This window comes from Papio anubis, chromosome 7, assembly GCF_008728515.1.
Source record: "Papio anubis isolate 15944 chromosome 7, Panubis1.0, whole genome shotgun sequence".
Taxonomy (NCBI): domain Eukaryota; kingdom Metazoa; phylum Chordata; class Mammalia; order Primates; family Cercopithecidae; genus Papio; species Papio anubis.
The window spans coordinates 107,793,278-107,819,050 of NC_044982.1; the positions used below are offsets into that span (position 1 = coordinate 107,793,278).

The following is a 25,773-nucleotide window of genomic DNA, read 5'->3' on the forward strand; positions in this document are numbered from 1 at the left end:
GAGCAATGCACCAGGGAGCCAGTCCCACCTCCTACCTCCCAGCCTTCCTGAAGCCAGGTGTCGTGAAAACTCCTCCTTAATATGGAAGGCGGAGGTGTAATACCTACAGACAGACACACACACACCACACACACACACTCAGACATCTGTGCACACACACACGGAAAGAAAGAGGCAGAACAATTCTTTAATCAGTGTATCTGAGAATTTTTTAAATGATATATAGAATTATTTTTAAAAATAAATATGAGAAAGAAAAAGATGAGAAAGATAGAGAGAAACACCAGGTGTAGAAACTCACTTGAGCGAGAACCCCGTGTCTGAGGCAGACGTTTCAGCAGAACCATTTGCAGCTGAGTCTTCATTGGATGATGATGTTGGAGATGCCCCTTCCTTGGGGATGCAGGGAGTCTGGGCACAGGAGAGAGAAGACGGAAGGCACAGCAAGGATTTCATGACAGCCGATGACACTTGGCTGCTGATAGAGTAGAGTTTGCTGGTCTTTTCATCAAGTAACTTCGTCTCACAGGACTGGGACCTGGTCAGGGGGAAGCTCCGTGCTCGCTGGCTTGGCATCTTGAGCACTGGACCTTGAGATTTCTCAGTCTGTGTTGGCAGCAGCCTTAGAAGCGGGTCCGAGCCAGTGGGGAGAGTTTTCTGATTGGACTGCAGCCCTGGGGGAGGGGACTCAGACACACCTGGGTCTCTGGCCTCCGTGGCTGCAGGGGACCCCGAGGGCAGCACTTGCTCAGGCTGCTGGGGCACAAGAGTGGGTGCAGCCCCTCGCCCCAAGAGTCCAGAAAACCGTCCTCCCTCATGCTTCCCAAGAGGTTTTGCTGCCTCCCCAGAGGAGGGCTGGAGGCTCAGTCTCTGGGCTCCTTTGTCAGGCAGTTGAGAGGAGCCAAAGGTTTCAAAGGAGCTGATTCTCTGCTTGATGGAGGAGGAGGAGGAGGCCCGGATGTGTGGTCCCAGGTGCTCCCTGGAAGCAGGTGCTGGCTGGGTGGACAAGGCAGGATCAGGGAGCCCTCTTGCGTCTGAAGCACGATTCCTCAAACCTTTCAAGCTTTGGCGAAACCAGGCTGGCTTGGGAGCCACAGGAGGACCCTTCTTCACAGTGCTCCTGTCTGCTGACTTGTAAACTTTGGGAGTGCCATTGGCGGTGTCCAGCTTTGGTGGGTTCCCATCTGGGTGGCCCTGTGTCCCATCTTCTTCACTCAGGCTGGCATTGGGCTGTAGAGGCATGTGGCCAGGGTTCTCACTCATGATGGGGCTAAATAGGTTTTTGATGCAGTCGGAAATCCTAACCCAAGGGTCTTCGGCTGTGGTATCAAAGCTATAGTCCATCCGAGCCTGCCTCTTAAGCAGTGGGTGTTTTATCGGGGATGTTTGGGTCACTACAGTGCAGAAACAAGGCCAAAGCTGTGCATTACATCATACTGTGACTTTTCTTCCTAAATTCTAGTTTCCAAGCTGAACAGCAAGAAGTATTCAAGAGGAGGAGACTAGCAGAAGTGGGGGACACCGAGGTGGGTGAACTCCAGGTGCTATTACCTGACTGAGCTGCCAAAAGGCAGAAGTGAAGAACCAGAAGTAGGAGTTAATCTCACAGTATCGTAGTGTTTTAGGCCTAGAAGGGTGCTCAGAGAATCTCTGGGCCGATCTCTGGCATTTTACATTTCAAGAAGGGTAAGGGGCCATCTGATGGCAGTGCTCGGGCAAGACCCCATGTCTCCTGACTTTTGAAGTTCATGTCCTTTCTACTGCACTAAGGAGCCTCCAAGATACTGTATTAAATGTGTAAAAGCCAAAGCAATTCTCTTGCCATTTAAACTTTTAAGACAAAGGTCATGAGTTGACAGCTGTTTGTGCTTTGGCCTACCCATGTCATTAAAAAGCAAGGTGCCCGTGCACAACTTCCGATGGGGCCACTCCAGCTTCCCAGAGCTCTTCATGCTCCCTCTCACCCAGCCAACATTTCTCATGTATGTACCTGCCTGGCCCTGAAGCCGTGTGTTTGCTGCTCTCCCTCTACACAGGTCATTGATCAGCTTGCTCGGCAAAGGAGTGTTTTCCCTCCCTCAAAAGCTGATGAAAAGGTTCCAGGTAGAAAGAAATCTGTGAAGTAGGATTCTCAACCTTGGCTACACACTGGAATCTGGAGAGCTCTGAAAAATACTGACACCCACCCCTCGGTACTGATTGAAGATACCTGGGATGCAGCCTGGGTGTTGGTAATGTGATCAGCAGGGGATTGCAATGCTCTGTGCCAGCCAGGACCTCAGGCATGCCCTGGAGCACATAGAAGTCTTTCTCAGAAGCCAGCATTGAACCAGCATCATATCTGCATGGGTAAGGGAGACTGTGCCCCGGCTGTCTTTCTGAGGGGCAGAGGAAGGCTGGGCCTGTGTGCTTTTTGGGGATGCTTGCTACTGGAATGCAACCCAGTTTAAGGAACTCTGATCCCTCCTGTCCCTTGTCTCAATGCCAGGTTTCAAAAGAAGTGAATCATGGAGCATTACATCTTGATGATATCAAAGAGCAATTCTGCACAATCTAAGAGACTGGCCTTTGGCAAGTGAGCCCAGGCCTCCAGCCTGTTTCTGCATTTTTGAATGGCTTGGCTGTAAGGGGCTGTTGAGAGAATCAGGAGGCACAGGTTCCACAGGCAAGCCCTTTGCAGACTGGAGTGACAACCTCCCATTAGTTAAACACTGAGGCGTTTGCTTTCGCTAGTATGTTCCTCAATTAGGGTGACTAAGGGAGAGGAGCCTCCACCCACAGGTCCTCTGCTGTGGGTGAGATGTGCTAGATCTTTCCAAAATGTCCCTTAGCCCTCCAAAAGTCTTTCATGAACTTTTGCTGTAGTGTTTCTCAAACAGTCATGGTTTATAGCCTATATGTTTATTTCCTGCCACTACTAGTTGTTCCTTGGAGGCAGGACCTGACTACCTGGTCTCATCCCTTTCTCTCTCTCCCCAGCATCTAGCACGGGGCCTCACGAAGCCAGCATTCAATGTGCGCTTGCTGAATGTATCCCATGTGAATCTGGGCTCAGAAAGGCAAAGTAGGTTGCTCAGAATCATGCTAATGACAGACAGATCCAGGACTCCCTGACTTCAAGTCCTATGCTCTCTCTAGCAAGCAAATACATATTTGAGTCATGTCTTAGCATTGTCAGGTGTACCATGTGGACACACTCTTGCTATCCACTTCATGGAGGAGGTGACCACTGGTAAATGCTATTTATACTTTTCTGGTATTGCATTCTCTGACTCAGAAATCCTGAATGCAGCAGGGCTGTTGCATCTGGAATGTTGGCATCCTAGAAGCAGCTGCCCAGGATGGCTGGGTGGGTGTGTCTTTGGACCTCTTCCAAGGGCTCCATCCTCCCGATTATCCAGAATGGCCTACATTCCTGCTGCCACCCCCACAGCATCACCCGTCCACCCAGGAGGCTCCCCACCCTGGACAGCACCTGCATGGTGCTGCTGCCCAGCACCCAGGACCCTTGACTATTGATCAGCCAGGTCCAGTGGTGGTATCAATGCAGAGCACTCTGATCCTCAGGCCAGTTTGTGCTCTTATCTTATCCCTGTACCCTTTTTCAAAAGACCCTTTTGGAAGATCTCAATGAAAGCTTACCTGGGCTGGCTCTTCTCCGCCCTGACTCACCCTCTGTGGAGTTGGTCTGTGGGCAGATACCAGGTCCTGGGCAACTGGCAGAAGCACTAGGGCTTCTCCCTGCTGTGTCTTCCTGTGGTAGCAGCAGTGGCAGCAGCTCTCTGGCTTCCTGTGGTGTAAACAGGAAGCGAGACCGTGTCAAAACGGTAGCCTCAAGCTGTGAGAAGTCGAGACACGCTTTGATTGGGATGGAAAAACGGATATTGAGCTGCTTTCAATGAGAAGTTCATCAGCAGCCATGTAAAGAGGGTTTTTTTTTTTCTCCTTGGTGCTGACATGGCAGAGACAGCACCTCCTAGACATGAAGAGCATCCCTTGACTTCCAGCAACCTGGTGTCCAGGTCATGGGCTCATACTGTTGACATACGTGAAGACCCTGGCTCTTTATGATAGGAACAAAAGGCTTTGAGTGTAGAGGGACCAGCATTGCTTCAGTTACAACTGCATCCTGGTGAACTACCCACCCCAGGAGGGTACAGGGCAGTGTAGAAACAAGGCAGCAAAAAACCTGGCAGCTAGTGTTCCCTAAGGTTAGAGCACTCAGAAAAATACTTGTCAATTGCTGTCACTTGTTAAGCACTCTTCAAATATTTAGTAAGTGTTCTGCAAAAGATGACAGATACTCAGCACCTGTGCCATTGCTCCCCTCTGTGGCACCTAGGGTGACACATCATCAATCTGTTGCAGAATTGTTTCCACCACTGAGCATGGATGCAGCCTTGGGGTCCTTCCAGAAACAGTCTAGGGACAAGATGGACTAGGCTCTGAATAGCTATGCAATACTTGAAGAATCTGGATTATCATACAGTGTACTTAAGGTGCTGTCAGGGCCCAGAGGAAACAGAGAGACCAGTTCCATCCCAGAGGTGAAGAAGGCTTCCTAGAGAAGTGCTTTCTGTCTGCTTCATAAACAGAGTAAGAATTTTCCAGGCAGACAGGCAGAAGAAGAGGGCTCCAGAGACATAGCCCAACCAAATGTAATACCCATCTGGAAAAAAAGATTGAGAAGGCAGACATCATCAAAATGATGCCATCTGTATTTGATCGTCTGCAAGAGAAATGCTGTGTTATACTGCAGTGGTCTCCACGTCCGGTTCATTCCAGATTTGTGTAATGATGGGCCATTTGACATGGCTGCAGGCTTCCTTCCAGAGAGGAAGGAAGGAGGAAGGAACAAATGCATCCTTTGGGACTAAAAAAGAAATGGCAAATATCCATGGCCTGAAATTTAAGATCTACATTGACAATAAACATTTTGGGGGAAGGAAAGGTCTACAAAAGTTAGAAATGTATTCACAGAGCATTGCCTCAGCTCAAGTTCCCTACTGTAGAACTGAGCTGTAGGAAAGCATTATGAAATATTGAGAGGTCGACTAATTTCAAAGGAATCATTGGGCTTCTCAAACTAGCCCTTAAAAAAGTAAGGCTGAGTCATGGCATTAGAAGCTTAAAATACTGGTCTGATGATCTCTAAGACTCTTGTCCACAAGAGAAATGACATGTGGATGAAATTTAATTTCACCCAATTGTGAGCTGTGTAAGTTGACATCTGCTGACATTCATGAATTGTTAGTGCTTTTACAGGCAGCCACATGTGATACCAACTGCAGTCAACGCAGCTTTACATCTTGGAACAGACACAAACGTGTTTTGTCTTTTCATCAACACATCCAATATTGCATCCTCTTCATGGGAGACTTCAAAATTAGCCCCTGAAATAAATTTGATTTTACACAAATTTTTCTCTTACTAGTGTTTCCTGGAACTGTGCTTGGTGGATGAGGGAGGGAGAAGAGAAAGAAGGAAAGAGGGAGAGAGTTGATTCAGCATAGAAGGGAGAAAGTATGTTTTTGTTTGGTTTTTTGTTTGTTTTCTGAGAAAGGATTCTTAGAAAATCTGGTTGTGTGTTGGAAGTTTTTTTAAGCACAGGTGAGAGTTTAAGCTGATTTTCTATAAGAGAGATGTCAGTTTTTTGTTGAAGAAAATATCCCAAAGTTCATATTGCTTGTGAGAGTTAAGTCCCCTTGAATTAGAGTAGATGGGAAAGATTTGGGGGTCATTCACAGCAGCTTGACAACAGTCTTGGGACCCTGTAGAGAAAAGACTGCAGGGAGGGAAGGTGGGGGCGGGGTGAGACAGTGGACACTGTGGCCACGGAAGAAAACATCCAGTGAGAAACCCCCAGGAACGGTCAAGGGAAGTTTGAGAGTGACCTCAAGCAAATTGCTTCCTGTTTTCTATTGCGTGCCATGATCCTTTCTCTGTGACCCCTGAGTGCCCAATAAAAGTATGTCAGGCTGATTGCGTTTATGGAAATGTTTGTGGGAGAAGGACTGCTGGCCACGTGGGACAGAGCAGAGCAGACAGAGGAGGGCAGCTGCAGAACGGCCTTTGTCTCCAGGAGACTGTGCTGTTGGGGGTGGGTACAGGAGGGAGAGCCCTGTATTCTGCCCAGGCACACAGAGCATGAAAGATGACCTGTGGGGAAGTTCCCTGCCTGGGCTTCCCTGAGGACACCCCAGTTCCTTCTCCAGCACCTTACTTGGGAATATTTCCGTACCCTATGTGGCTCTGCTGAGGGCATCACTGGGACAGACCTGCTGTGGCAACTGCACTCCTCCTTTTCTGGGCCTCCAGGAGGAAGGCAAAATGACTGACTTCTCATCTGGTTGCTGCTGATTTGCCCTTCTGGACTCGTAGGTCTCAGGCCCAAGGGAAAATGAAATATGGGCTTAAAAGAGGGGGGTGGGAGAACAGATCCATCTGAGAACTCCATCATGTGTTGCTAACCAGCCACATCCTGCCAGCGCTCTGCAAAACTGCACTTCCTTTTTAGTAACCTGGCTTCCTCCTCCCTCTTTCACTTTCACCCCTCCCACTCAATATCCAGACTCCACCACTACCCCTCCTGAAGCTTGCCAACCCTCACTGTAGATTGTTTTAGAGGATTTCCAGAGGCCCCTTCACACCTCCCTACATTGTGCTTATGGGAAGGGCCAGGGCCCCTGCAGGGCCATTACGCCATGGGGGAGGCAGCTTCTGGGTAAGGATGGAAAACTCAGCGTGGTATAGTGGGTAACCGTGACCCACTAGTGACGTGAACTTGAGAGAGTTTCTCAGTTCCCGCTTTGCACAATTGGGACTCTCACCATCAGGTCGTGGTAAGATTTAATTGACACAATGTACATGAAAGTACTCAGTGTAATTAGCCGGTGCATAAAAATGGCTCAAGACATAGCAGCTGCCTGTCAGTCAGCCTGCCTTTTATGCAAGGGGCGGGAAGGAGGGCTTTAAGGGGCCTGATGGGGAAAGATCATGGCAATGAATGCTAATATGCCTGAGATGCTGTCAGGTACTTGCCTTAAGTGGTTACCTTTAATCCTCACAATAGCCCTTGGAAGGAGCCACTACATGCAGCCCCAATTAACAGATTGGTGGGGTCTCCCCAAGGATCCGTGCCTACGGAAGTGAGGAGGCAAAGATAACTGGGGAAGAAATAGGAGCCAGTTTCTCAAAATTATATCAGTCTACTCACTTAAGAAGCAGGGTAAGCAACTCTTGTCCCTTTTTAGTTGTTTTTCGTTTGTTTTGTTTTGTTGTTGTTGTTCTGTTTTGCTTTTGTTTTGTTTTGTTTTGTTTTGTTTTTTGAGATGGAGTCTTGCTCTGTCGCCCAGACTGGAGCGCAGTGGCGCAATCTTGGCTCACTGTAACCTCCGCCTCCTGGGTTTAAGCAATTCCCTGCCTCAGCCTCCCGAGTAGCTGGGATTATAGGCACCCACTACCATGCCCAGCTAATTTTTGTATTGTTAGTAGAGACAGGATTTCACCCTCTCGGCCAGGCTGGTTTTGAACTCCTGAGCTCATGATCCACCCAGCTCAGCCACCCAAAGTGCTGGGATTACAGGCATGAGCCACTGCGCCAGGCCCCTTTTTAGTTATTTAAGCCACTATTCTCCCTACAAGCAGGACACTCAAAGATCCACAGGCAAAGACTGTGGCCCTGCAGGGGCCCTGGTGTTTTTCCTTCATGGTGAGTGAAAAATGACAGAGGAAAGGAACCTTAAATTCCAGTGTGTTATGGGTGGGAACCCCGATGCCAGCAAGCAGGACTGGGACTTCAATTATCTGTCAACCTTCAAACCCATCTTTCCATGGGCAGTCCTCAGCTGAGTCCTAAGCAACAGCTTCTTTCTGGTGGAGCAAGAGAAACTTTCATTCTGGCTCTGCTAACACTAACTTTCTAACTTGCCCATGCTCAAGATTTGAGTCTGGTCTTGGAAACAGTCAACCTGTGGACCCATCCTCTTACCTGGCCACAGGTGGGTGGGGTGTGCCCAGAAGAGCATGAGGATTTCTCTCTCTCTTCCAGACTCTTCTGAGGGTCACTGTCACTTTTAAAGTATTTTCTGGGTGGAGGCTTGGGCTTGGAGGATGTAGGCTTTCTCACCAATATTTCAAAGGGTTTCTTCAGTCTCAGTGGTGGGTGGCTGTCCTGGCTCTCTGGGACAGGCGGGCTCTCCTGGGGCAGCCTGGAGGATGCTATAGAAAGCACCACTGGCTCCCTTGCCAGGGGCAGGCTGGGGCTGTGTGTGCTGATGTCCACGTCAGAGGATGGCTTCCCAGCGCTGCCACTCCCAGGACTTCCTCCTGGGGACCCAGACATGTAGCTGCTGTCACTGCTGGAGCGGATCATGATCTTCTGAGCCCTGCGATGCGGGGGTGCTGAGTTCTTCTCTCGTTCCTTCTCCAAGGTGGGCCGCCCGTGCCAACTGCTTTCCAGCCTTTTGACACCTGTGTAGGAAGCACAAGGGAATCTTCATAGCTGAGCTTCAGAAAACAAAAACACCCCCTGGCCTCGCCTGCAACTGCTGCGGGCAGCACACTGCACACCAGTCATCTGCTTCTGATCTGCGCCACTCTGGATCTGGAGTGTGGCAGTCTTGGTGTTGGTCCCCGGCGAGCTGTATGACTTTGGGTTGGGAAAATCATTCAAGCTTTCTGAGCCTGTGAGTGATGGATATGGAGATATGCCACCCAGATCACCCACTGAGGAAGGGCTTGATGTTCCAGCTGTGGGGAGTGCTGCTGGCAGACTACTTTCAACTGTGGGTCCCTCCAGGGGCTGCCATAGCTGCAGACAGCTGCCTTGTCCAAGGAGGCAGCCCATCTCCAGGGACTGCTGGAGCTGGGTTACAGGGTCCAGCTATGCTGGTAAACTCGGGACAACTCTAATGTGGACTTTAGTTGCAGAGTTCCAGGGCTTGGCTGAAGCTGTTGGGTGTGCATCTCAGCTCCATCCTCCCTCTGTCTACCCTGCCTGCTCCCCTCCCTGCCACAGGTAGTGATCCCCAGGACACTTCCTAATAAACACGCTGCAGACCAAACTCCATCTTAGAGTCGGCTTCCTGGGGGACCCAACTCCATTTCTGCATCTGTAAAATGAGGATGATAATTTTAAAGTCACTGGGGTTATTTTGAGGCTCAATAACAAAGACAGAGAAACTACCTGTCAAGGCACTTTGAATCTGACACGAAGAAGTCACCATTTCTTTCCAGTTGAGGGTGAGGTGAGGGCAGAAAGCCACTATTTCTTAGCCATTGCACCTTCCTCCCTCCCTCCCCATTAGCCCTTCTTCCTGGTTCTCAGTACCCCCTACCCTGGTTTCCAGCACTAGGGCTACCCACATATCCTTGAGAGGCCCTTCTCTCTAGTGGTAAGCTGTCAAGGGTGCCCCTTTCCTAAAATCACAGCTTGAGGGGGTGGGAGAGGATTGAAATCTAGTCCCTTGCTCAAATTCCAGCTTATTCTGAGAGACTAGGAAAGCCAGAGGAGCCCCATGAGAGAGAACCAAGGCCAGTCAAGCTCCTAACTCACTTTCTCTTTAAATAAAAAGTTTTCTTTTGTTTTTTTTTTTTTTCCTGATCATGAAATAATGCATCCTCCTTGGAGAAAACTCAGGCACAAGGAGGAAGGAATGAAAGTAAAAATTCACTTCACCTGTGTTCCTATCAGCCAGAAATAACTACTGTCAAAATTTTGGTGAGTTTCTCTGTCATGCTTTCCTGAGCATATATGCATGTTGGGTGGGTAGAAATAATAGACCAGAGCTGAAATTAAATGTTGTGTTCTGCTCTTTTCTCTGAACATTTTCCCAGATCATTTAATTTCTTATCAATATCAGTGCCAATGGTTGCATGTTGTTCTGTCACAAGGATGTTCTATGGTAGACGTGATTAATGCCCAATGGCTAAGCATGGGAGTCAAGCCAGCTGGATTTCCATTCCAAAGCCTCTGCGCTCTAGTGGTATGACTTTGAGTAAGAGAGTCTCTGAGGACCTCCCTTTTTCTTATAAAATGTGCATAAAAATTATCTGTGAATGCATGAATTAGTACAGTCTCTGACATTACAAATATTCAATAAATGTCAGAATTATATTCCCAAATGTTAATTTTTCCAATATTCTATTATTATAGACTAGGGGCTGCAAACTCAAATGCCTATGAGGCTATTGTGTGAATGGCAACTTGGTACAGGATAAAGGGAATGGTGGGGACCATAGGGAAGCTGGAGAGAGCCTGGCACATTTGTAGCGATTTAAATTCAGATGCTTTTAAAATCTTGTGTCTTCCAAACAAAGCAAAAATATAAGCTAAATTTAGCTGGTGGCTGCTAGTTTTCAGCCTCTGTCTACATACTATACTGGTCTATGGTAACTGCTGTTACTATTCCTTGGATAGAGGATGAGTTAATGGATAAATCCTAAGCTTTCTAAGAAGGCAAAGATATTTTACATCAAAGTTCACCATTTGTCTTACCTTCCAGACTCCACTGATGCCTCTCCTTTCCAAACTTGGTGTTTTCCACAGCCTGGGCCACAGCTTCTTTGAGCTGCTGTTCAGAGACCTAGAAAATATCAATCATCTCCTCAAACAAACAGTGGAAGCTCCTGCATCAGGCTTCCAGCCCTGGACCAGCTCCCAAGCTGGGCCACTGGATTCTGGATTTTTGTCTTTCAACTTACTCTGCAAATAGCTGACAAATTCCATTTCCAGAAATACCCTGGGAATCAATGGTTCCTCAGTATCTTCTAGATAAAGTCCAAAGTCTATCAATGCAGGGGTTCCCAAGGAGGCCCTCTCAACTCTCCACCCTTCTCCCCACTACTTGCTGGAAAATTCCAGGCAAAGTTACCACTTCATGGGTTATCTCTGTGAGCTAGTCCAGTCTTGGCAATGCTGTCATGACATCATCATTATCAACAATGTCATAATCATCACAATCACTGTTATACTGTCTGAGCTGTGACTCAGTTTATTATCACTTTGGAGTAATAGTCAAGAGTATGAGTCTTAGAGTCAAAAAGGCTTATGTTCTAGTCCCAGTTCCTCTGCTGTCTAGGTGTGAACACCTAGACAAGTTACTTAACCTCCTAATCCTCCATTTCTTCCTTCTGTAAAATAATAACAGTAATAAAACCCACTTCAAAATGAGGACAGGTTTTTAAAAAATAAATAATTTGACATCGAAAGTACAGGAAACAAAAAAGTAGATACATTGGACTACGTAAAAATCAAAAACTTCTGTGCATCAAAAGGACATAACCAACAGATTGAAAAGGCAACTTATAGAATTGGAAAAAATATTTGCAAATCATATTTCAGATAAATGGTTGAGTTGCAGAATATATAAAGAACTCCTACAACTCAGCAGCAACAACAACAAAGCAACCTGATTAAAAACTGGGCACAGAACCTGAATAGATATTTCTTCAAAGAAGATATACAAACAGCCAAAAAGCAAGTGAAAAAATGCTCAACATCACTAATGATCAGTGATGCAAATCACAAACACACCAAGTTACCACCTCACACACATTAGGACATTAGGATGGCTACTGTCAACAAAAAGAAAAGAGGCTGGGCATGGTAGCTCATGCACTTTGGGAGGCTGAGGCAGGCAGATCACTTGAGGTCAGGAGTTCGAGACCAGGCTGACCAACATGGTAGAAACCCCATCTCTACTGAAAATACAAAAATTAGCCAGTGTTTTAGTGCACACCTGCAATCCCAGCTACTAAGGAAGCTGAGGCAGGAGAATCACTTGAACTCAGTGCAGTGAGCCAAGATCGTGCCACTGCACTCAAGCCTGGGCGACAGAGTGAGACTCCTTCTCAAAAAAGAAATGAAAAGAATAAAGTATTGGCAAGGATATGGAGTAATCGGGACCCTGGGACTCTGCTGATAAGAATGTAAAATGGTGTAGTCACTGTGGAAAATAGTTTGAAGGCTCCTCAAAAACTTAAAAATAGAATGACCATATGACCCAGCAATTCCACTTCTGGGTATATACCCCAAAAGAAGAGAAGTCAACATCTCAGAGGAATCTGTACTCCATGTTCATTGTAGCATTATTCACAACAGTCAAAAGGTGGAAACAATGCAAGTACCCACAAACAGATGATAAACAGCATGTGATACACACACATACGCATGCACACACATATACACACTAGAAGATTATTCAACCGTAAAAAGGAAGGAAATTCTGGCACATGCTACAACATAAATGAACCTTGAGGACATTATGCGAAGTCAAATAAGCCAGACACAAAAGGACCAATTTTATATGATTCCACCTTGATGAACATAGAGTAGTCAAAATCACAAAGACAGAAAGTAAAATGGTGGTTCCCAGGACTTGCGGGTGGGAGAACGGAGGGACTTGTTTAATGGGTAGAGTTTAAATTCTGAAAGATGGAAAGAGTTCTGGAGACGGATGGTGGCTATGGTTGTACAACAATGAGAATGTCCTTAATGCCACTGAACTGTACACTTAAAAAATTGTTAAGATGGCCGGGCGCAGTGGCTCAAGCCTGTAATCCCAGCACTTTGGGAGGCCGAGACGGGCGGATCACGAGGTCAGGAGATCGAGACCATCCTGGCTAACACGGTGAAACCCCGTCTCTACTAAAAATACAAAAAACTAGCCGGGCGAGGTGGTGGGCGCCTGTAGTCCCAGCTACTCGGGAGACTGAGGCAGGAGAATGGCGTAAACCCAGGAGGCGGAGCTTGCAGTGAGCTGAGATCCGGCCACTGCACTCCAGCCTGAGCGACAGAGCGAGACTCCGTCTCAAACAAAAACAAACAAACAAAAAAAAATTAAGATGGTAAATTTTATGTTATGTGTATTTTACCACAATAAACAACAACAAATAAATCATTTAAAGTCTTGGGCACAATGCCTGGCAGATGGTAAACTCTTAATAGAGGAAAGTTACCATCCACAACAGTCCTGTAAGGTAAAGACCACTCCCCTTTGTCAGAGTTGAGGAACCAGAGGCTCTTGGAGATTAGATGAGTTGCCCAAGGTCACCATAAGCAAGCAGCAGACTGGACACATACTAGGCATTCTACTGCTGGGCCTGGGTCTCTTCTCTCTGCCCAATGCCTGTGCCCCTGGATCTCCCCTGCCTGTGGTGCCTTTGCCTTTCTGCTGCTCTAAACCTTACCTGTCCTTTCTGACCTGGCTCCCTTATGTGAGCAGCTGGAACTCCAGCTCCCTCACTCTCAAGGCCCTCACCTCTGTGGCCTCTCTGTGTGTGTCCCATCTCTCTGGGAGAATACACATTCCTTAAGCCCAGGGCCACAGCATTTGCCCACAACCTGACCCCTACTCTACTGATTTTCTGCCATAGTCCTAAAAGCAGCAAGAGGAAATGATAAATTAATTGGGACCTCTTTCTTTTCTTGTAGTGCCAAAGATTTAGGCCAATTATTTGTTTGCCTTAGTTAAGAAGTTTGCTTGTCTCTGGTGTGTTTAGCCCCAGTGTGCAATCCATAGAATGGGGCTGAGTTTGAATTCCACCACACCATTATATATTGATTTTCCTCATTACTCCACTCTGTCCAAGTGCCACTGGGAGTTTGGGAGTCAGTGAGTTCAAAGCACAGGCTTTGCTGGATTTAAACCTTAGCTTCTTTACTTAGTAGTTTTACCATTGGGAAACGTATTTGTCCTTTCTAAGCCTCAGTTTCCTCATCTGTGATTTGTGGGGGAGAAATATCACACTGATTTCAGGGGACTGCACAACTAAATGCAGTTGTGTGGGTCACATCTTTGGAAAACATGCCTGGCACACACTAGGATTAAATAATTAGTGGTGGTGATTATTCCAGGTTCCCCAGAGCTCTCACCAGCAGCAGGGATTCAACCCCCAAGTCTAGCTCCAGCCTGGGTCCCTCTTATAGTTGTTATCAGCCCTAAGTCTAACCTGCCTGCTGGGGATCTTTACCTGAACACTCCATGGTACCTCCACCTCACTATGTCCTACACTAAGGTCATGCTCTTCTCTCTCTCCCAAACCTGCTACCTTCTCCTCTTCTCTCTTCTGCTCAGTCTTCCAATCTAAAAATGAAGACCACTGCTCAGTCTTCCAATCTAAAAATATTCGAGATATCCTTGGTTCCTCCCTCTCTTACCCCAGAGCCACTTGCCCAGCAGCTCTTGTTGAGTCTTCCCAAGCATTGCCTAATGTTGCCTAATACGATTTTTCTGTGTCCCCACCCAAATCTCATCTTGAGTTGTAGCTCCCATAATTCCCACATGTTGTGGGAGGGACCTGGTGGGAGATCATTGAGTCATAGGGGCAGCTCCCCCCATTCTGTTCTCATGACAGTGAACAAGTCTCACAAGAGCTGATGATTTTATAAGGAGTTTCCCCTTTCACTTGGCTCTCATTCTCTCTTGCCTGCCACCATGTAAGACATGCCTTTCACCTTCTGCTGTGATTGTGAGACCTCCCCAGCCACATGGAACTGTGAGTCCATTAAACCTCTTTTCCTTTATAAACTACCCAGTCTCAGGTATGTCTCTATCAACAGTGTGAGAACAGACTAATACATTGCCCCTTCATTTTTCTCTTCCTATGACTGCTGTGTAGTTCAGTCTCTCACCATCTGCTTCCTTCCTCTTACAAACCCCACACTCCACCCACTCTATCCTGTCTTCTACAGTGCAATCAAAGGTTAAAAAATTAAAATATGAACACGCTCCATCTACAGCTACAGACCTCCCATAGCTCCTCACTATGCAGAATAAAATGGAAACTCTTTAGTAGCCTGTTGAAAGCCCTCTGCAATGTAACCCCAATGCCCTGCCAACCTCTGTTCTCAGTCACGCCTACCTAGTACCCTACATTCCAGCCCCACAGAACGCACTCCTCACCTTCATGTCAGGCCCCTTCATGACTCTAACATTAAACTTTGTGTTCCCACTGCCTGGAATGATCTTCCTTATATTCTCTGCCTGGAGAAAACTAACCTCTGGTATTTTTTTACTTTATCAACCATTCCCTGCTATATTCCTGTATTCGCATAGGACTTACCATCTCTGTTTTGCAATTATGTCTATATCAGGCTCTTTATTGATATTATGAGCTTCTGCAGGGCAGGACTACATGCTATGAACTTGTCTCTGTATCTTCAGTACCTATCTCCAGACATTCCCACAGTGGGTACCTACTAGATGCATAAATGAATAAATCTCTTGCATCTACTAGCTGGGACCCTGGGTCTCTATTTTCCTGCCCCAGAGCTTATAACTCAGCTGTAAGAGCTTCCCTAAGTTAATGTCAATTGCCTCTGATATCTAGGAGTTCTTTAGTGGACCTCTGCTGCAGACAAATCTTACTACAGAAACTTGGAAGGGATTCTTGGGAATTCAGGTACAAACCCAGCCAGCAACATCTCTGTTTTCATCTATTTCTTGTTGCAATTTTGGTGCTGAATGAGTGAGCCTGAGAAGAAGAGGATAACCCAGGGGGTGTTACCTGTGGGTCTGGATGTCGGCTAACAATGATGGGGACTGGACCAGGATCACAGTGACTCAGGATCGTGTAGACTTCATTGAGCGTCAGGCAGTGCACAGGGGAATCACTGATTTCCACAATCTCATCCCCACACCTGTGCAAGCATCAACAAGAAGCCATCAGTAAGTGAATCAATGAGACATTTGAACACTGCCCCAGGGGCCCACTCCTGGCTGGGCTGTTTGATGAGATCTAAAAATCACATGAATAAGTAGACCCTGCTAGCCACCAGACCAAAACTCAGAACAGGGCACACCAAAGTAGCATATCCCACACCCCCTTACTGCACAACCACAAAGCAGCAGACGTTTCATATTTATGGTGGGTCAATATTAACAAAAGTTCATCTGCAACTTTCCTCCTTCTTTTCACATTTAACTATGCCCATTAAAGACTGAGGGTATGGTTTAGCCAATTCAACTAAATAACCAATTCACCAGGATTTAATCCACCACATCCTCTCCTTGGGCCTCAGTGTTCCCATAAGTAGACTAGTTAGGAGGAAGGATTGGATCTAACATAGCACACACAGGATGTTGAATGTCGGACCTAACATCCCATATGTGCTAAAAGGTAGAGAAAAAATAACTCAGCAGGACAGCAGTTGAGATTCTTGCAAAAAGAAATAAGGAGAAAAGGTGATGGCATTCATTCTAGTTGTGAGGTGGGAAGGGAGTTAATAGCAACCTAAACCTTAAAAAAAAAGGTAGGAAAGATGGAGTCACGTAGATACATGGAGGATTTGTATAATCCAGTCCCCTTCCTGATCTAGATAGGGAAATTGAGCTGCAGAGGTTGAATAGATTTCCCTGATCTAGGTCTGCTCAGGAATTGACAAACTTTTTCTGCAAAGGGCCAGAGATTTTTGATGTTGCATGCTTTGCCGTACTGTCTGTAATGAAACTACTCAACTCTGCTGTTATATTAATAGCATGACAGCTGTGGCCATAGACGAGGCATAAACAAATGAGCATGGCTTTGTTCCAATACAATTTTATTAAAACAACAACAACCAAAACCAAAAGCAAAACAAAAAACAACAAAAACCCAAAACAATGATGGGCCCCAGTTTGCAGACCCCTGGCCTAGCTGTTCATCAGCAGGTCCAGGATTGGAAATCCAACCTCCTGAGCCTGATTTCCGTGTGCCCCCTGCTGTGTTCTGTGACTTCCTTCTGCTGAGTTCATCGTCCTTCACCCTTGCTGGGAGAGTATTCCTTTTTACTGCTGTAACTGAAGACCATGATCATATAGCACCAGATGCTAAGGAAAGCAGAAGCTTCCAGAACAATCCCTATCCCACTGCAGATCTGAGAAGGAGGTACTGTCTGTCTGAGGGTACTAGGACCAAGACAACCACATGGAGCCTGCAGTTATGTCCTACGAACCAGCAGAGCAGCTCAGCTAATCACCTGCCACCCTCCTGCAGATAACAGCAAATCCTTTTCTAATTCAGAAGCTCCATCAAGACAGCATCGTAAGCAGGGATGGCCTTTCCATACACTGCAATTGTAGGAAACCCTTTAAAGGGATAGCAAAACTCTCCTGATTTAGGAAAACCCAAAACCAGTGAGAGAAGATTTGCACTATACATGAATGTTAGAGTGCAAAGTATTGTAACAAATTAAATAGGATATATTTTTAAATCAAGTTCAGATCAGTTATTGAAAAAAAATTTAGATTTGAACTTCTCTTAGAAATTATTTATAAAAAATATATCTGGAGTACCCAAAAATATTTTGTTTATGCCAGAAAGAACCTGTATTTCTACTACTCATGTTTTCTCTCTCCCTTTTTTTTTTTTTTTTTTTTTTTGTGACAAGGTCTCGCTCTGTTGCCCAGGCTGGAGTGCAATGGCACGATCTTGGCTTACTGCAACCTTAGCCTCCCTGGCTCAAGTGAGCCTCCTGCCTCAGCCTCCCAAGTAGCTGGGATTATAGGAATGTGCCACCACACTCGGTAATTTTTGTATGTTTAGTAGAGATGGGTTTTGCCATGTTGCCCAGGTTGGTCTTGAACTCCTGAGCTCAGGCCATTCACTTGCTTCAGCCTCCCAAAGTGCTGGGATTATAGGTATGAGCCATGGTGCCCAGCTTACTAATATTTTTTGTCATTAAGCCACCATTTCTATATAGAATTCATAGATTCACCTCATCAAAGCTCCTATTTATGTCATTGTAAATTCGATATTAGTTAAATCTGAATTAAATGTGTTTTCTACGTTGGACTGGCGTTCTCTGAGACGATGCTTCTTTTTTTTTGAGACGGAGTCTCGCTCTGTCGCCCAGGCTGGAGTGCAGTGGCCGGAATCTCAGCTCACTGCAAGCTCCGCCCCCTGGGTTCACGCCATTCTCCTGCCTCAGCCTCCCGAGTAGCTGGGACTACAGGCGCCCGCCACCTCGCCGGGCTAGTTTTTTTTTTTTTTTTTTTTGTATTTTTAACATGCATACACATTCATGGCGATTTTGTTAGAATGCAGGTCCTGGTTCAGCAGGTCCAGGTGGGGCGTCTGAGATCCCACATTTCTAATAAGTTCCCAGTTGATGCTGATTATGCTGGTCCAGACCACACTTTGAGGAACATGGCTCTGAGCTATGCCCAGATCATTCTGTTTTGTTTTGTTTTGTTTTGTTTTTTTGAGACACCTGTGGGACTTTATTAGATAAGCAGACACCAGGTCCAGCCACAGGCTTGAACCCTCCCACGGGGTATGGCCTCAGATATTCCCACCAGGTTCTCTGCCTCCCAGCCCCGCCCTGGGATTTCTCAGGGTCACAAATGTGTGCAGGGTCAGGGGTGTGCTGGCCACAGCGGGATGTGGTGTTTAGGCCACCCTACCTCAGTCTGGTCCTGGCAGGACCCACACCTGGCTCTGCTGTGGGAGCTGAGAACAAAGACCCTGCCCACCCGGCTCCTGCTAGCGCCGGGGGCTCAGTCAGCACCCATCCTCCCAGTGGCCTGGACAGGGGCTGGGGTGCAAAGCCTCACTCCCTCCCTGTGAGCCAGACTGCAAATGCATCTCCCAAGAGTGTCCTGAGGGGCAGGAAGGAAGCCTGCCCCTCCCTAGCCAGTGCCCACAACAGGGGGTGTCCTGGTGGGCAGAGTAGCCGACCTCCACCACAAGATCATTCTTTATAGCTCATCTCCAAATCAATCTCCTGACATTCTAAGGTATTTGTTCCCTGGTTGTAAGTCAGGGGTATATTCGGAAACAGAAGTGAGGACATACCGGAGACGTCCATCCAGGTGCGCCACGGATCCCGGTGACAGCGTGTGGACGAAAATGCCGGAGATGCACTGGAAGTAGGGAACGCTGCATAGACCAATGCCCAGGCCCACACCGGCCTCTGGAAGCAGAACAGGACAGGGTGGGGAGACCGGGACTGAGCTTTCCCAGAGGGCCTACCTGTCAATTGGGTGCCACAGACATGGACCCCTGGTTATTACAGCTTTCATCCCACCCGTATTCACGGAGTAGTCGCTGTGTGCAGGCACTGCTCTAGGGTCAGAACAGTGACCAAGGCAGGCAAGGAATAGTGGGGAAAGACTAGTAAGGAAGGAGGGAAGGAGGGAGGAAGGGAAGAAGGGAAGGAGGGCGCTAGATGAGAAGAGAGGACAGTATCTAAGAGTGATAAGTATTATATGGCAAGTGTATGCAGAATGTGCTGGAAAGTGAGGGATGGCTACATCAGGCCTCAGAGGAGACACTAGTTAGGCTAAAATGCAAGTGACAAGAGTTAGGAGTGAAGAGATGGGGCAGAGCATCTCAGAAGCAGAAACAGCCAACGCAAAGACCCAAGGGCAAAAGCAAGCATGCCATGTCATAGGACCAGAAAGGCCAGTGTGGTGGGGACACAGCCTGCATGGGAGAGCAGCACGTGACAGTGAGAGAGCGATCAAGCGCAGATTCAGTGGGGCTTTGCCAACAAGGGCATGTCAGTGAACGGGTTTATTCTCTACTGAGCGCGGATGCCATAGGAGAGCTGTGAACAAGGAAGTGACATGATCTCATTCCTACTTTTATGAACACATCTGGCTACTGTGAAGGGAAAGAACTATGGGTCATGGAGAATGGAAGCAAGGAGACCAGCTAAGAGGCCACTGTTGAGAGAGACAGTGGTGGCCTTGGACTTCACCTCTAGTGAAGAGAAATGGATGCCCATGGAATATATTTTGAAGATAGACTTGCTGATGGATGAAGTATAGAAACTTAGCAGATAAAATCAAAATAACTTGGAGATTTGTTTGCCTTGAGTAACTGGGCGGATGGTGATGTGATTTACCAAAGCAGGGAAGGTTATGGAGGACCGGGGTTGTGAGGGTAAGACTGGGGGGTTCAGCTTTGCCCAAATGACATGTGCAATGTGCTGGAAAGTGAGGAATGGCTGGAAAGTGAGGAATGGCTACCTCTGGCTGCACAGGGAAGGGGGTGCTGTCAGGATGTCTGGTACTATCCCAGGGACGTGTAGAGCAGATGTTTGCACAGATGAAGCCGGAACCCAGAGGAGAAAGCAGGGTGGAAGCTGAAAGTTTGAACATAGCTGCATGTAGGTGGTGTTAGGGCCGTGGGACTGGATGGGATCCCCCAGGGTGTGGGAGAGGAGGGCCTGGGGCTCACCAACATAGAAACACCTGGAAAATGAGGAGCTGTCAGCAAGGAGGACCACATGGAGTGAGCACAGAGTAGGGGAAGCCCTTTACAGTTTTCTTTCGACACGTATGATTTACAGAGCACTTTGGCAAATGTTTTCACCTTCTCATGCTGGTTCTCCCAGCAGTCCCATGACGGAGGCCATGGCAATTGTTGGCAATCCCATTTTAAGGATGAAGAATTTGATAAAACTCAGGGCCCTTCCTACAGCCCAGGTGTCCTGACTAGAGCAGTTTTTCAGTCTAATGGGCGTCCGAATTGCATTAGATACTTGTTTAGAATGTGGATCCCTTGGCCTCACCTCACCCTGTTGAGCAAACACTGTTGAAGCAAAATCTCTGGGGGTAGAGTCTAAGAAGCTGCATTATATAAAATGAGCAAACAAAAATCCTCCCTAAGGTGTTTCTGATGCCAGTGATCAGCGGAAACACCACTCCGAGGCCATGCCTTTCCCATTTTATGCCTGCTCAGCGAATGCACTGAGGGAGCCCTGAATACAGCTGTTGGGATCATGCCAGCACAGACTTGTCTGCCCTTAGTCCTTATGCCAAGCATTCTGCCAGGCTTGCAGGCATACAGAGGCGTCTGAGGCCTCAGGGAGCTTCTGTTCTAGCAGGAGAGCTAAGACATCCATCAGGCAAAGCTGTATGCAAGGAATTAACTATGTATGCTTCCCTTCCACTTTGACAATTTATCTCAAGCCCATCCTCTTCTCTCCAAGTCCACTACTCCCAAGCTCTGACCCAAATAGCTGCAAGTGGTTTCTAAGCCTCTACTTTTGTCACACTATGGGCCATTCTCCAAGGAGAACCCTATTAGACATTTTTTGAAGAATAAGCTGTGTCACTCCCCTGCTTAGAAATCTTTAAAGGATTTCCAACTCCAGTTAGAAGAGAATCGAGCTGCAAAGCCCCACAGGGTCTCTCTGCCTCTGCCAAGTACCCTGATGTCAGCTCTCACTCTGCCCAACTAGCTCCAGCCATGCTGGCCTTCATTCTGCTCCTAGAAGACATACTGGCCCCTGTGCTGCCGGCCAACTCTGTGCCTCACTGCCTCCTCTTTATCCTCCAGGTCTCAGCTCGGTTGCATTCAGGCAGAGAAGGCTCCAAGCCCTCTGGAGTCAGCAGCCCACCTGGGGTGGCAAAGGGAATGGCTGTCTGTCCCTGAATGTCAGAGGTAGAAAGGACCTCAATTTTCTGCCACAGGTAGGGAAACAGAGGCCCAGAGAAAGGCAGGTGGCCTGCCCAGGGTGTCTTAGCATACTTACTGCTGAGCTACCACTCCTGGCCCATTGTTTCTCTCTCTCTCTCTCTCTCTCTCTCTCTCTGTCTCTGGGTATTTTTGTGTTTGAGTTTTTGTTTGCTTTGTTTTGTTTTATTTAAACCACTGACCCAGAACACATTGACTAGGTTCGAATGGTATGTCTTGAGCTTCTATAAACAGAAGACTAGACCTGGCTCCAAGCAATGGCCATAAAATGTGCTAAAAGATAACATTCTGCCCTGCCTCTGGACTGATTCCAAGTGAGGAAAGCCTGGGAGACTCAGCCAGTGCTGGGAGACCCAGGCAGGGGATGCAGCTGCAGCACTCTTACCTTTCTGCAGAGAAACCTCCACCATGATTCTGTAATTGGGCTTGGCAGTGCTGATGGGAGCCGAGGGGCTTTCCAAGGCGAAGGAGCTGCTGTCCTTGGTGATACAAGTGCTGGAGCTCAGGGAGCGGCACAGCGGGGGAGACAGGTGGCTGCACAGGGAAGGGGGTGCCATCAGGCGGGTTCTCACGGTGAGGGTGAGGAGCCCCTTTTTGGCTTGCTGAAAGGAAAGAGAGAGGGCTACAACATCCAGCAGCAATGCAGGGTGAGATGAAGAAATACTGTTTAAGGAAATGCAGCTCTGTGTGTGTGTGTATGTGTATGAAATATAAATGTGTGCACGTATTCATACATGTTACAAATCAAATTATGACATATTTGTATATATACACACAACTACTACATATATCTACATATGCCAGATATATGGATGAATAGATAGATGTAAGGATAGATAGATGGACAAATAGATAGCTAGATGGAAGGATAGATAGATGGATGGATAGATAGATGGATGAATAGAGATAGATAGATAGATAGATAGATGGATGAATAGATATAGATAGATAGATAGATAATAGATAGATGGAAGGATAGATAGATGGATGAATAGATGGATGGATAGATAGATGGATGAATAGATAGATAGATGGATGAATGGATGGATAGATGGATGAATAGATAGATGGAAAGACAGATAGATGGATGAATAGATAGATAGATGGAAGGATAGATGGATGAATAGATGGATGGATAGATAGATAGATGAATAGATATAGATAGATAGATGAATAGATGGATGGATAGATAGATGGATGAATAGATAGATAGATGGAAGGATAGATGGATGGATGAAGTAGATGGATGGCAAGATAGATGGATGAATAGATAGACAGATGGAAGGATAGATAGATGGATGAATAGACACATAGATAGATAGACAGATAGATAATGGATGGATAGACAGAGTCGTGAATTGAACTAACTAGATGGAGACATAAAAATATCTTTTAGCAATTATCTTACAAACTTAAAACAGATTTGTAAATATACCATGATAAATACATGGAGTGTTTTAAAACAATTGTATAAATAGTAAAGGGTTTTAAAATCCCCCACAACAATCCCGATCACACTATGGTTTCCGAGTCAGGTCTTCTTTTAACCCTGCGCCAAGACCCACATCAGTGAGGTGCCTCATGTGAAGGGCCCCACAGTTTGAATTTGCAGGTTTGGATGCTGAGAGCTTGGTTTCTTTGCCTGAAGGCCCCAGAGTTTAGTCACGTGTTGATAAGAAACGGTCACCTTGAATTTCTGCAAAGCATCCTGATGTGTTAGTCCAGCCATTGATTCACCATTGAGCTCCAGAATTTCATCACCTGTTGAGAGAGAGAAAGTGTAGCTAAGAAGAGTGTTGCCCAATCAAAGGGCATTATCATTACCTTGAACTCTAGTCTCCCCACCTGCCCAGCTCTTTGTATGATGCACGAAGCTCTGGAAGAACATTGTCTCATTTGGTGCTCTCCCCTTGCGAGGCAGGCAGGGCAGCAACATGGGCCTTCTCTGGCACCCCCTCTCTTCCAGGGTGAAACCTAGGGCTCTTAGCCAGGCACACAAATCCTGGTTGGATATGGTCCTTGCCCACCTCTTTGCTTCATCTCCTTCCTCCTTGCCTCCCTGACCCTCACACCATTTGCTCCCATGCAGCATTTTCTGATGCAACGCGACCTGCATTTTCCACAATGGTCTGTGCAGTTAAATGCTTGTCCATGCCATTTTCTCAAATAAAATGTACTTCCACTTTCTCCTCCTATTCCTTCTTAATCTTCAGGCCCTGCTACCTTTAGCTCCTTTGTACATTCATGTCACACTGTACCTACTGCACTTGTCACCCTGGGTGGTGATCAACGGCCTGCACCCTAAGTCACTCCCTGGCCAGGCTGGCAGCTTGTTGGTGACAGGGATTTTGTCTTATTAGATGATATATCCCCAGGACCAATGCTGGATGAGGAGTACAGATTGCTCAGTGGATGTGGTTTGGATATGATTTTCCAGAACGCAATGAAGACCCCATTTTACAATATAGAAAAGTGAACTCAGAGAAGTCCCCAATCACATGGTTAAAAAAAAAAAAAAAAAAAAAAAAAAAAGGACTTGGATCTTTTGACTGCAAGTCCTTTTTTCACAACAGTATACTTGTAGGAGAAACATTCTTCCTGTAACCAAAAATCCATCTCTATGTGAATAGAAAACCACTTTCTCCCTTTCTTTCAATTTGTTCAATACACAAACAAGGAGCACTTTCTCTGAATTCAACATTGTGCCAAGCAACTCAGATATAAATACTATGTTTACACTGACTTCTGGGCCTGGTCATTACTGATGAATCTGTTGTCACCTAATCATGGTTCCATTGTATATAATCCATCCTGTTTCTCTGGTTTCTTTTAAGGTTTCTTTTTCTAGCCAGGCACTGTGGCTCACACCTGTAATCCCAGCACTTTGTGAGGCTGAGATGGGGGCACCCCAGGCAACATGGCAAAACCCTGTCTCTACAAAACGTACAAAAATTAGCTGAATGTGGTGGCATGCACCTGTAGTCTCAGCTACTTCAGAGGCTGAGGTGGGGGAATCACTTGAGCCTGGGAGATCAAGGCTGCAGTGAGCTGTGATTGCACCACTGCACTCCAGCTTGGGCTACAGGGTGAGATCCTGTCTCAAAAAAAAAAAAAAGAGAAAGAAAGATTTCTTTTTCCTTTGTCTTTGATATTCTGCAGTTTTACTATGATGCGCTAGAGAGAAAGGAAACATTTTGTGTTTCCTCAAGCAGAAATATCATGCCTTAAGTCAGTTCTTGAAAATTATAAGCCACTATCGTTTTGCATATTATCTCTCCCCTTTCACTCTATTCTTTCTAAAATTCCTATTAAATGTATTTTGGACCCTTTCAACCCATTCTCCATATTTCTTTAGTGCTCATCTTTTTCTTCTTTGATCTGTGTGGCCTATTGGATAATTTCCAGTTCACTAATTCACCTTACAGCTGCATCTAATCTTCTGTTTAAGCCATCCATTGAGTTATTTATTGAAATGATTGCTTTTTTTGCTCATTTCCAAAAGTTATTTTTTTCACTTCCACTTATCTTTTTTACTGTGTTCTGGTCTTATCTTACAGTTTATATTCCTTTTTTATCTTTTAAAAATGATTTTAAATATAGATATTCTATAGTCTTTTTTAGATTGTTCTGTAATCTTAAGTTGCTAAGGGCTAACACTCCTCTTTGTTACTTCTGCTGACTTTCCTCAACAGTGGACATTTCCTGATGTATTATAGTATGTAATCTTTATAAACTCATTTTCAGGACATTCTGTTTTTCTATGGGATTCCCATATACCCCAGGTCACTGCCAGTTTTTCCTTTATTTCCATTTGGCACCCCAAGGTTTTCACTGGTTTAGGAGTAGTTTTCAAGTTAATTTCTTACCTTGGCATTACCTTTGCTTTACAGGAACTATAAATGTAACCCGCATGCCTATATATGACACAATTGTGATATTCTTGGTGAGAGATGTTTTTTGCCCATTGAGGAGCCATGGGTAAACTTAAGTTTCCTTGTTGCTCCCCTGGGGCCTGTTAGCTTTATTGAGGGGAAACTCTTTCATTATCAAGGCTGTATGCAGGTTCTCAGAGCCTCACATGGACCCAAGGCTCTGTCCCCTCTGCCCATGTGGGCATTCAAATCTGAGCTCCAGCCCTTAAGGTCTATAAGCATCCAGCAGCCCTCCCAGCCACATCATCAACCCCTGAGTTTGCCATTCTTAGATTTAAAGTTGTTTCTTTGTTTCTTAGCAGCTGGGCAATTCCATGTCTTTATTTTGATTTTGGATGTGCTATATTATTTCACAAGTCTACGTATTGGAAACAGAGGCTGGAGGCAGGGTGGGGAGAGTATTCAAATCAGTTCCATCTCTTAGATTGCTGGA

At 46.3% G+C, this 25,773-nt stretch overlaps 1 protein-coding gene across 11 annotated transcripts in view; it reads right to left on the reverse strand.

Annotated features, from left to right (window-relative positions):
• IL16 (interleukin 16) overlaps positions 1 to 25,773 on the reverse strand; it is a 130,070-nt gene that overhangs the window by 7,245 nt on the left and 97,052 nt on the right. For 10 of the 11 annotated variants that reach the window (XR_004185082.1, XM_009210767.4, XM_003901301.5 and 7 more), the window contains 8 exons: positions 23,096 to 23,169; positions 21,794 to 22,010; positions 18,778 to 18,895; positions 15,511 to 15,643; positions 10,499 to 10,586; positions 7,991 to 8,472; positions 3,643 to 3,790; positions 302 to 1,394 (listed from right to left, as the gene is read on the reverse strand). Coding sequence is in view for 10 of the 11 variants with exons in the window: in XM_009210767.4 (XP_009209031.2) it covers positions 302 to 1,394; positions 3,643 to 3,790; positions 7,991 to 8,472; positions 10,499 to 10,586; positions 15,511 to 15,643; positions 18,778 to 18,895; positions 21,794 to 22,010; positions 23,096 to 23,169 (2,353 nt within the window). In the remaining variant the exon portion in view is untranslated. Of the gene's footprint in view, positions 1 to 301; positions 1,395 to 3,642; positions 3,791 to 5,203; positions 5,541 to 7,990; positions 8,473 to 10,498; positions 10,587 to 15,510; positions 15,644 to 18,777; positions 18,896 to 21,793; positions 22,011 to 23,095; positions 23,170 to 25,773 lie in introns of those variants that run through there. The other variant, XM_021940823.2, reaches the window with a different exon arrangement.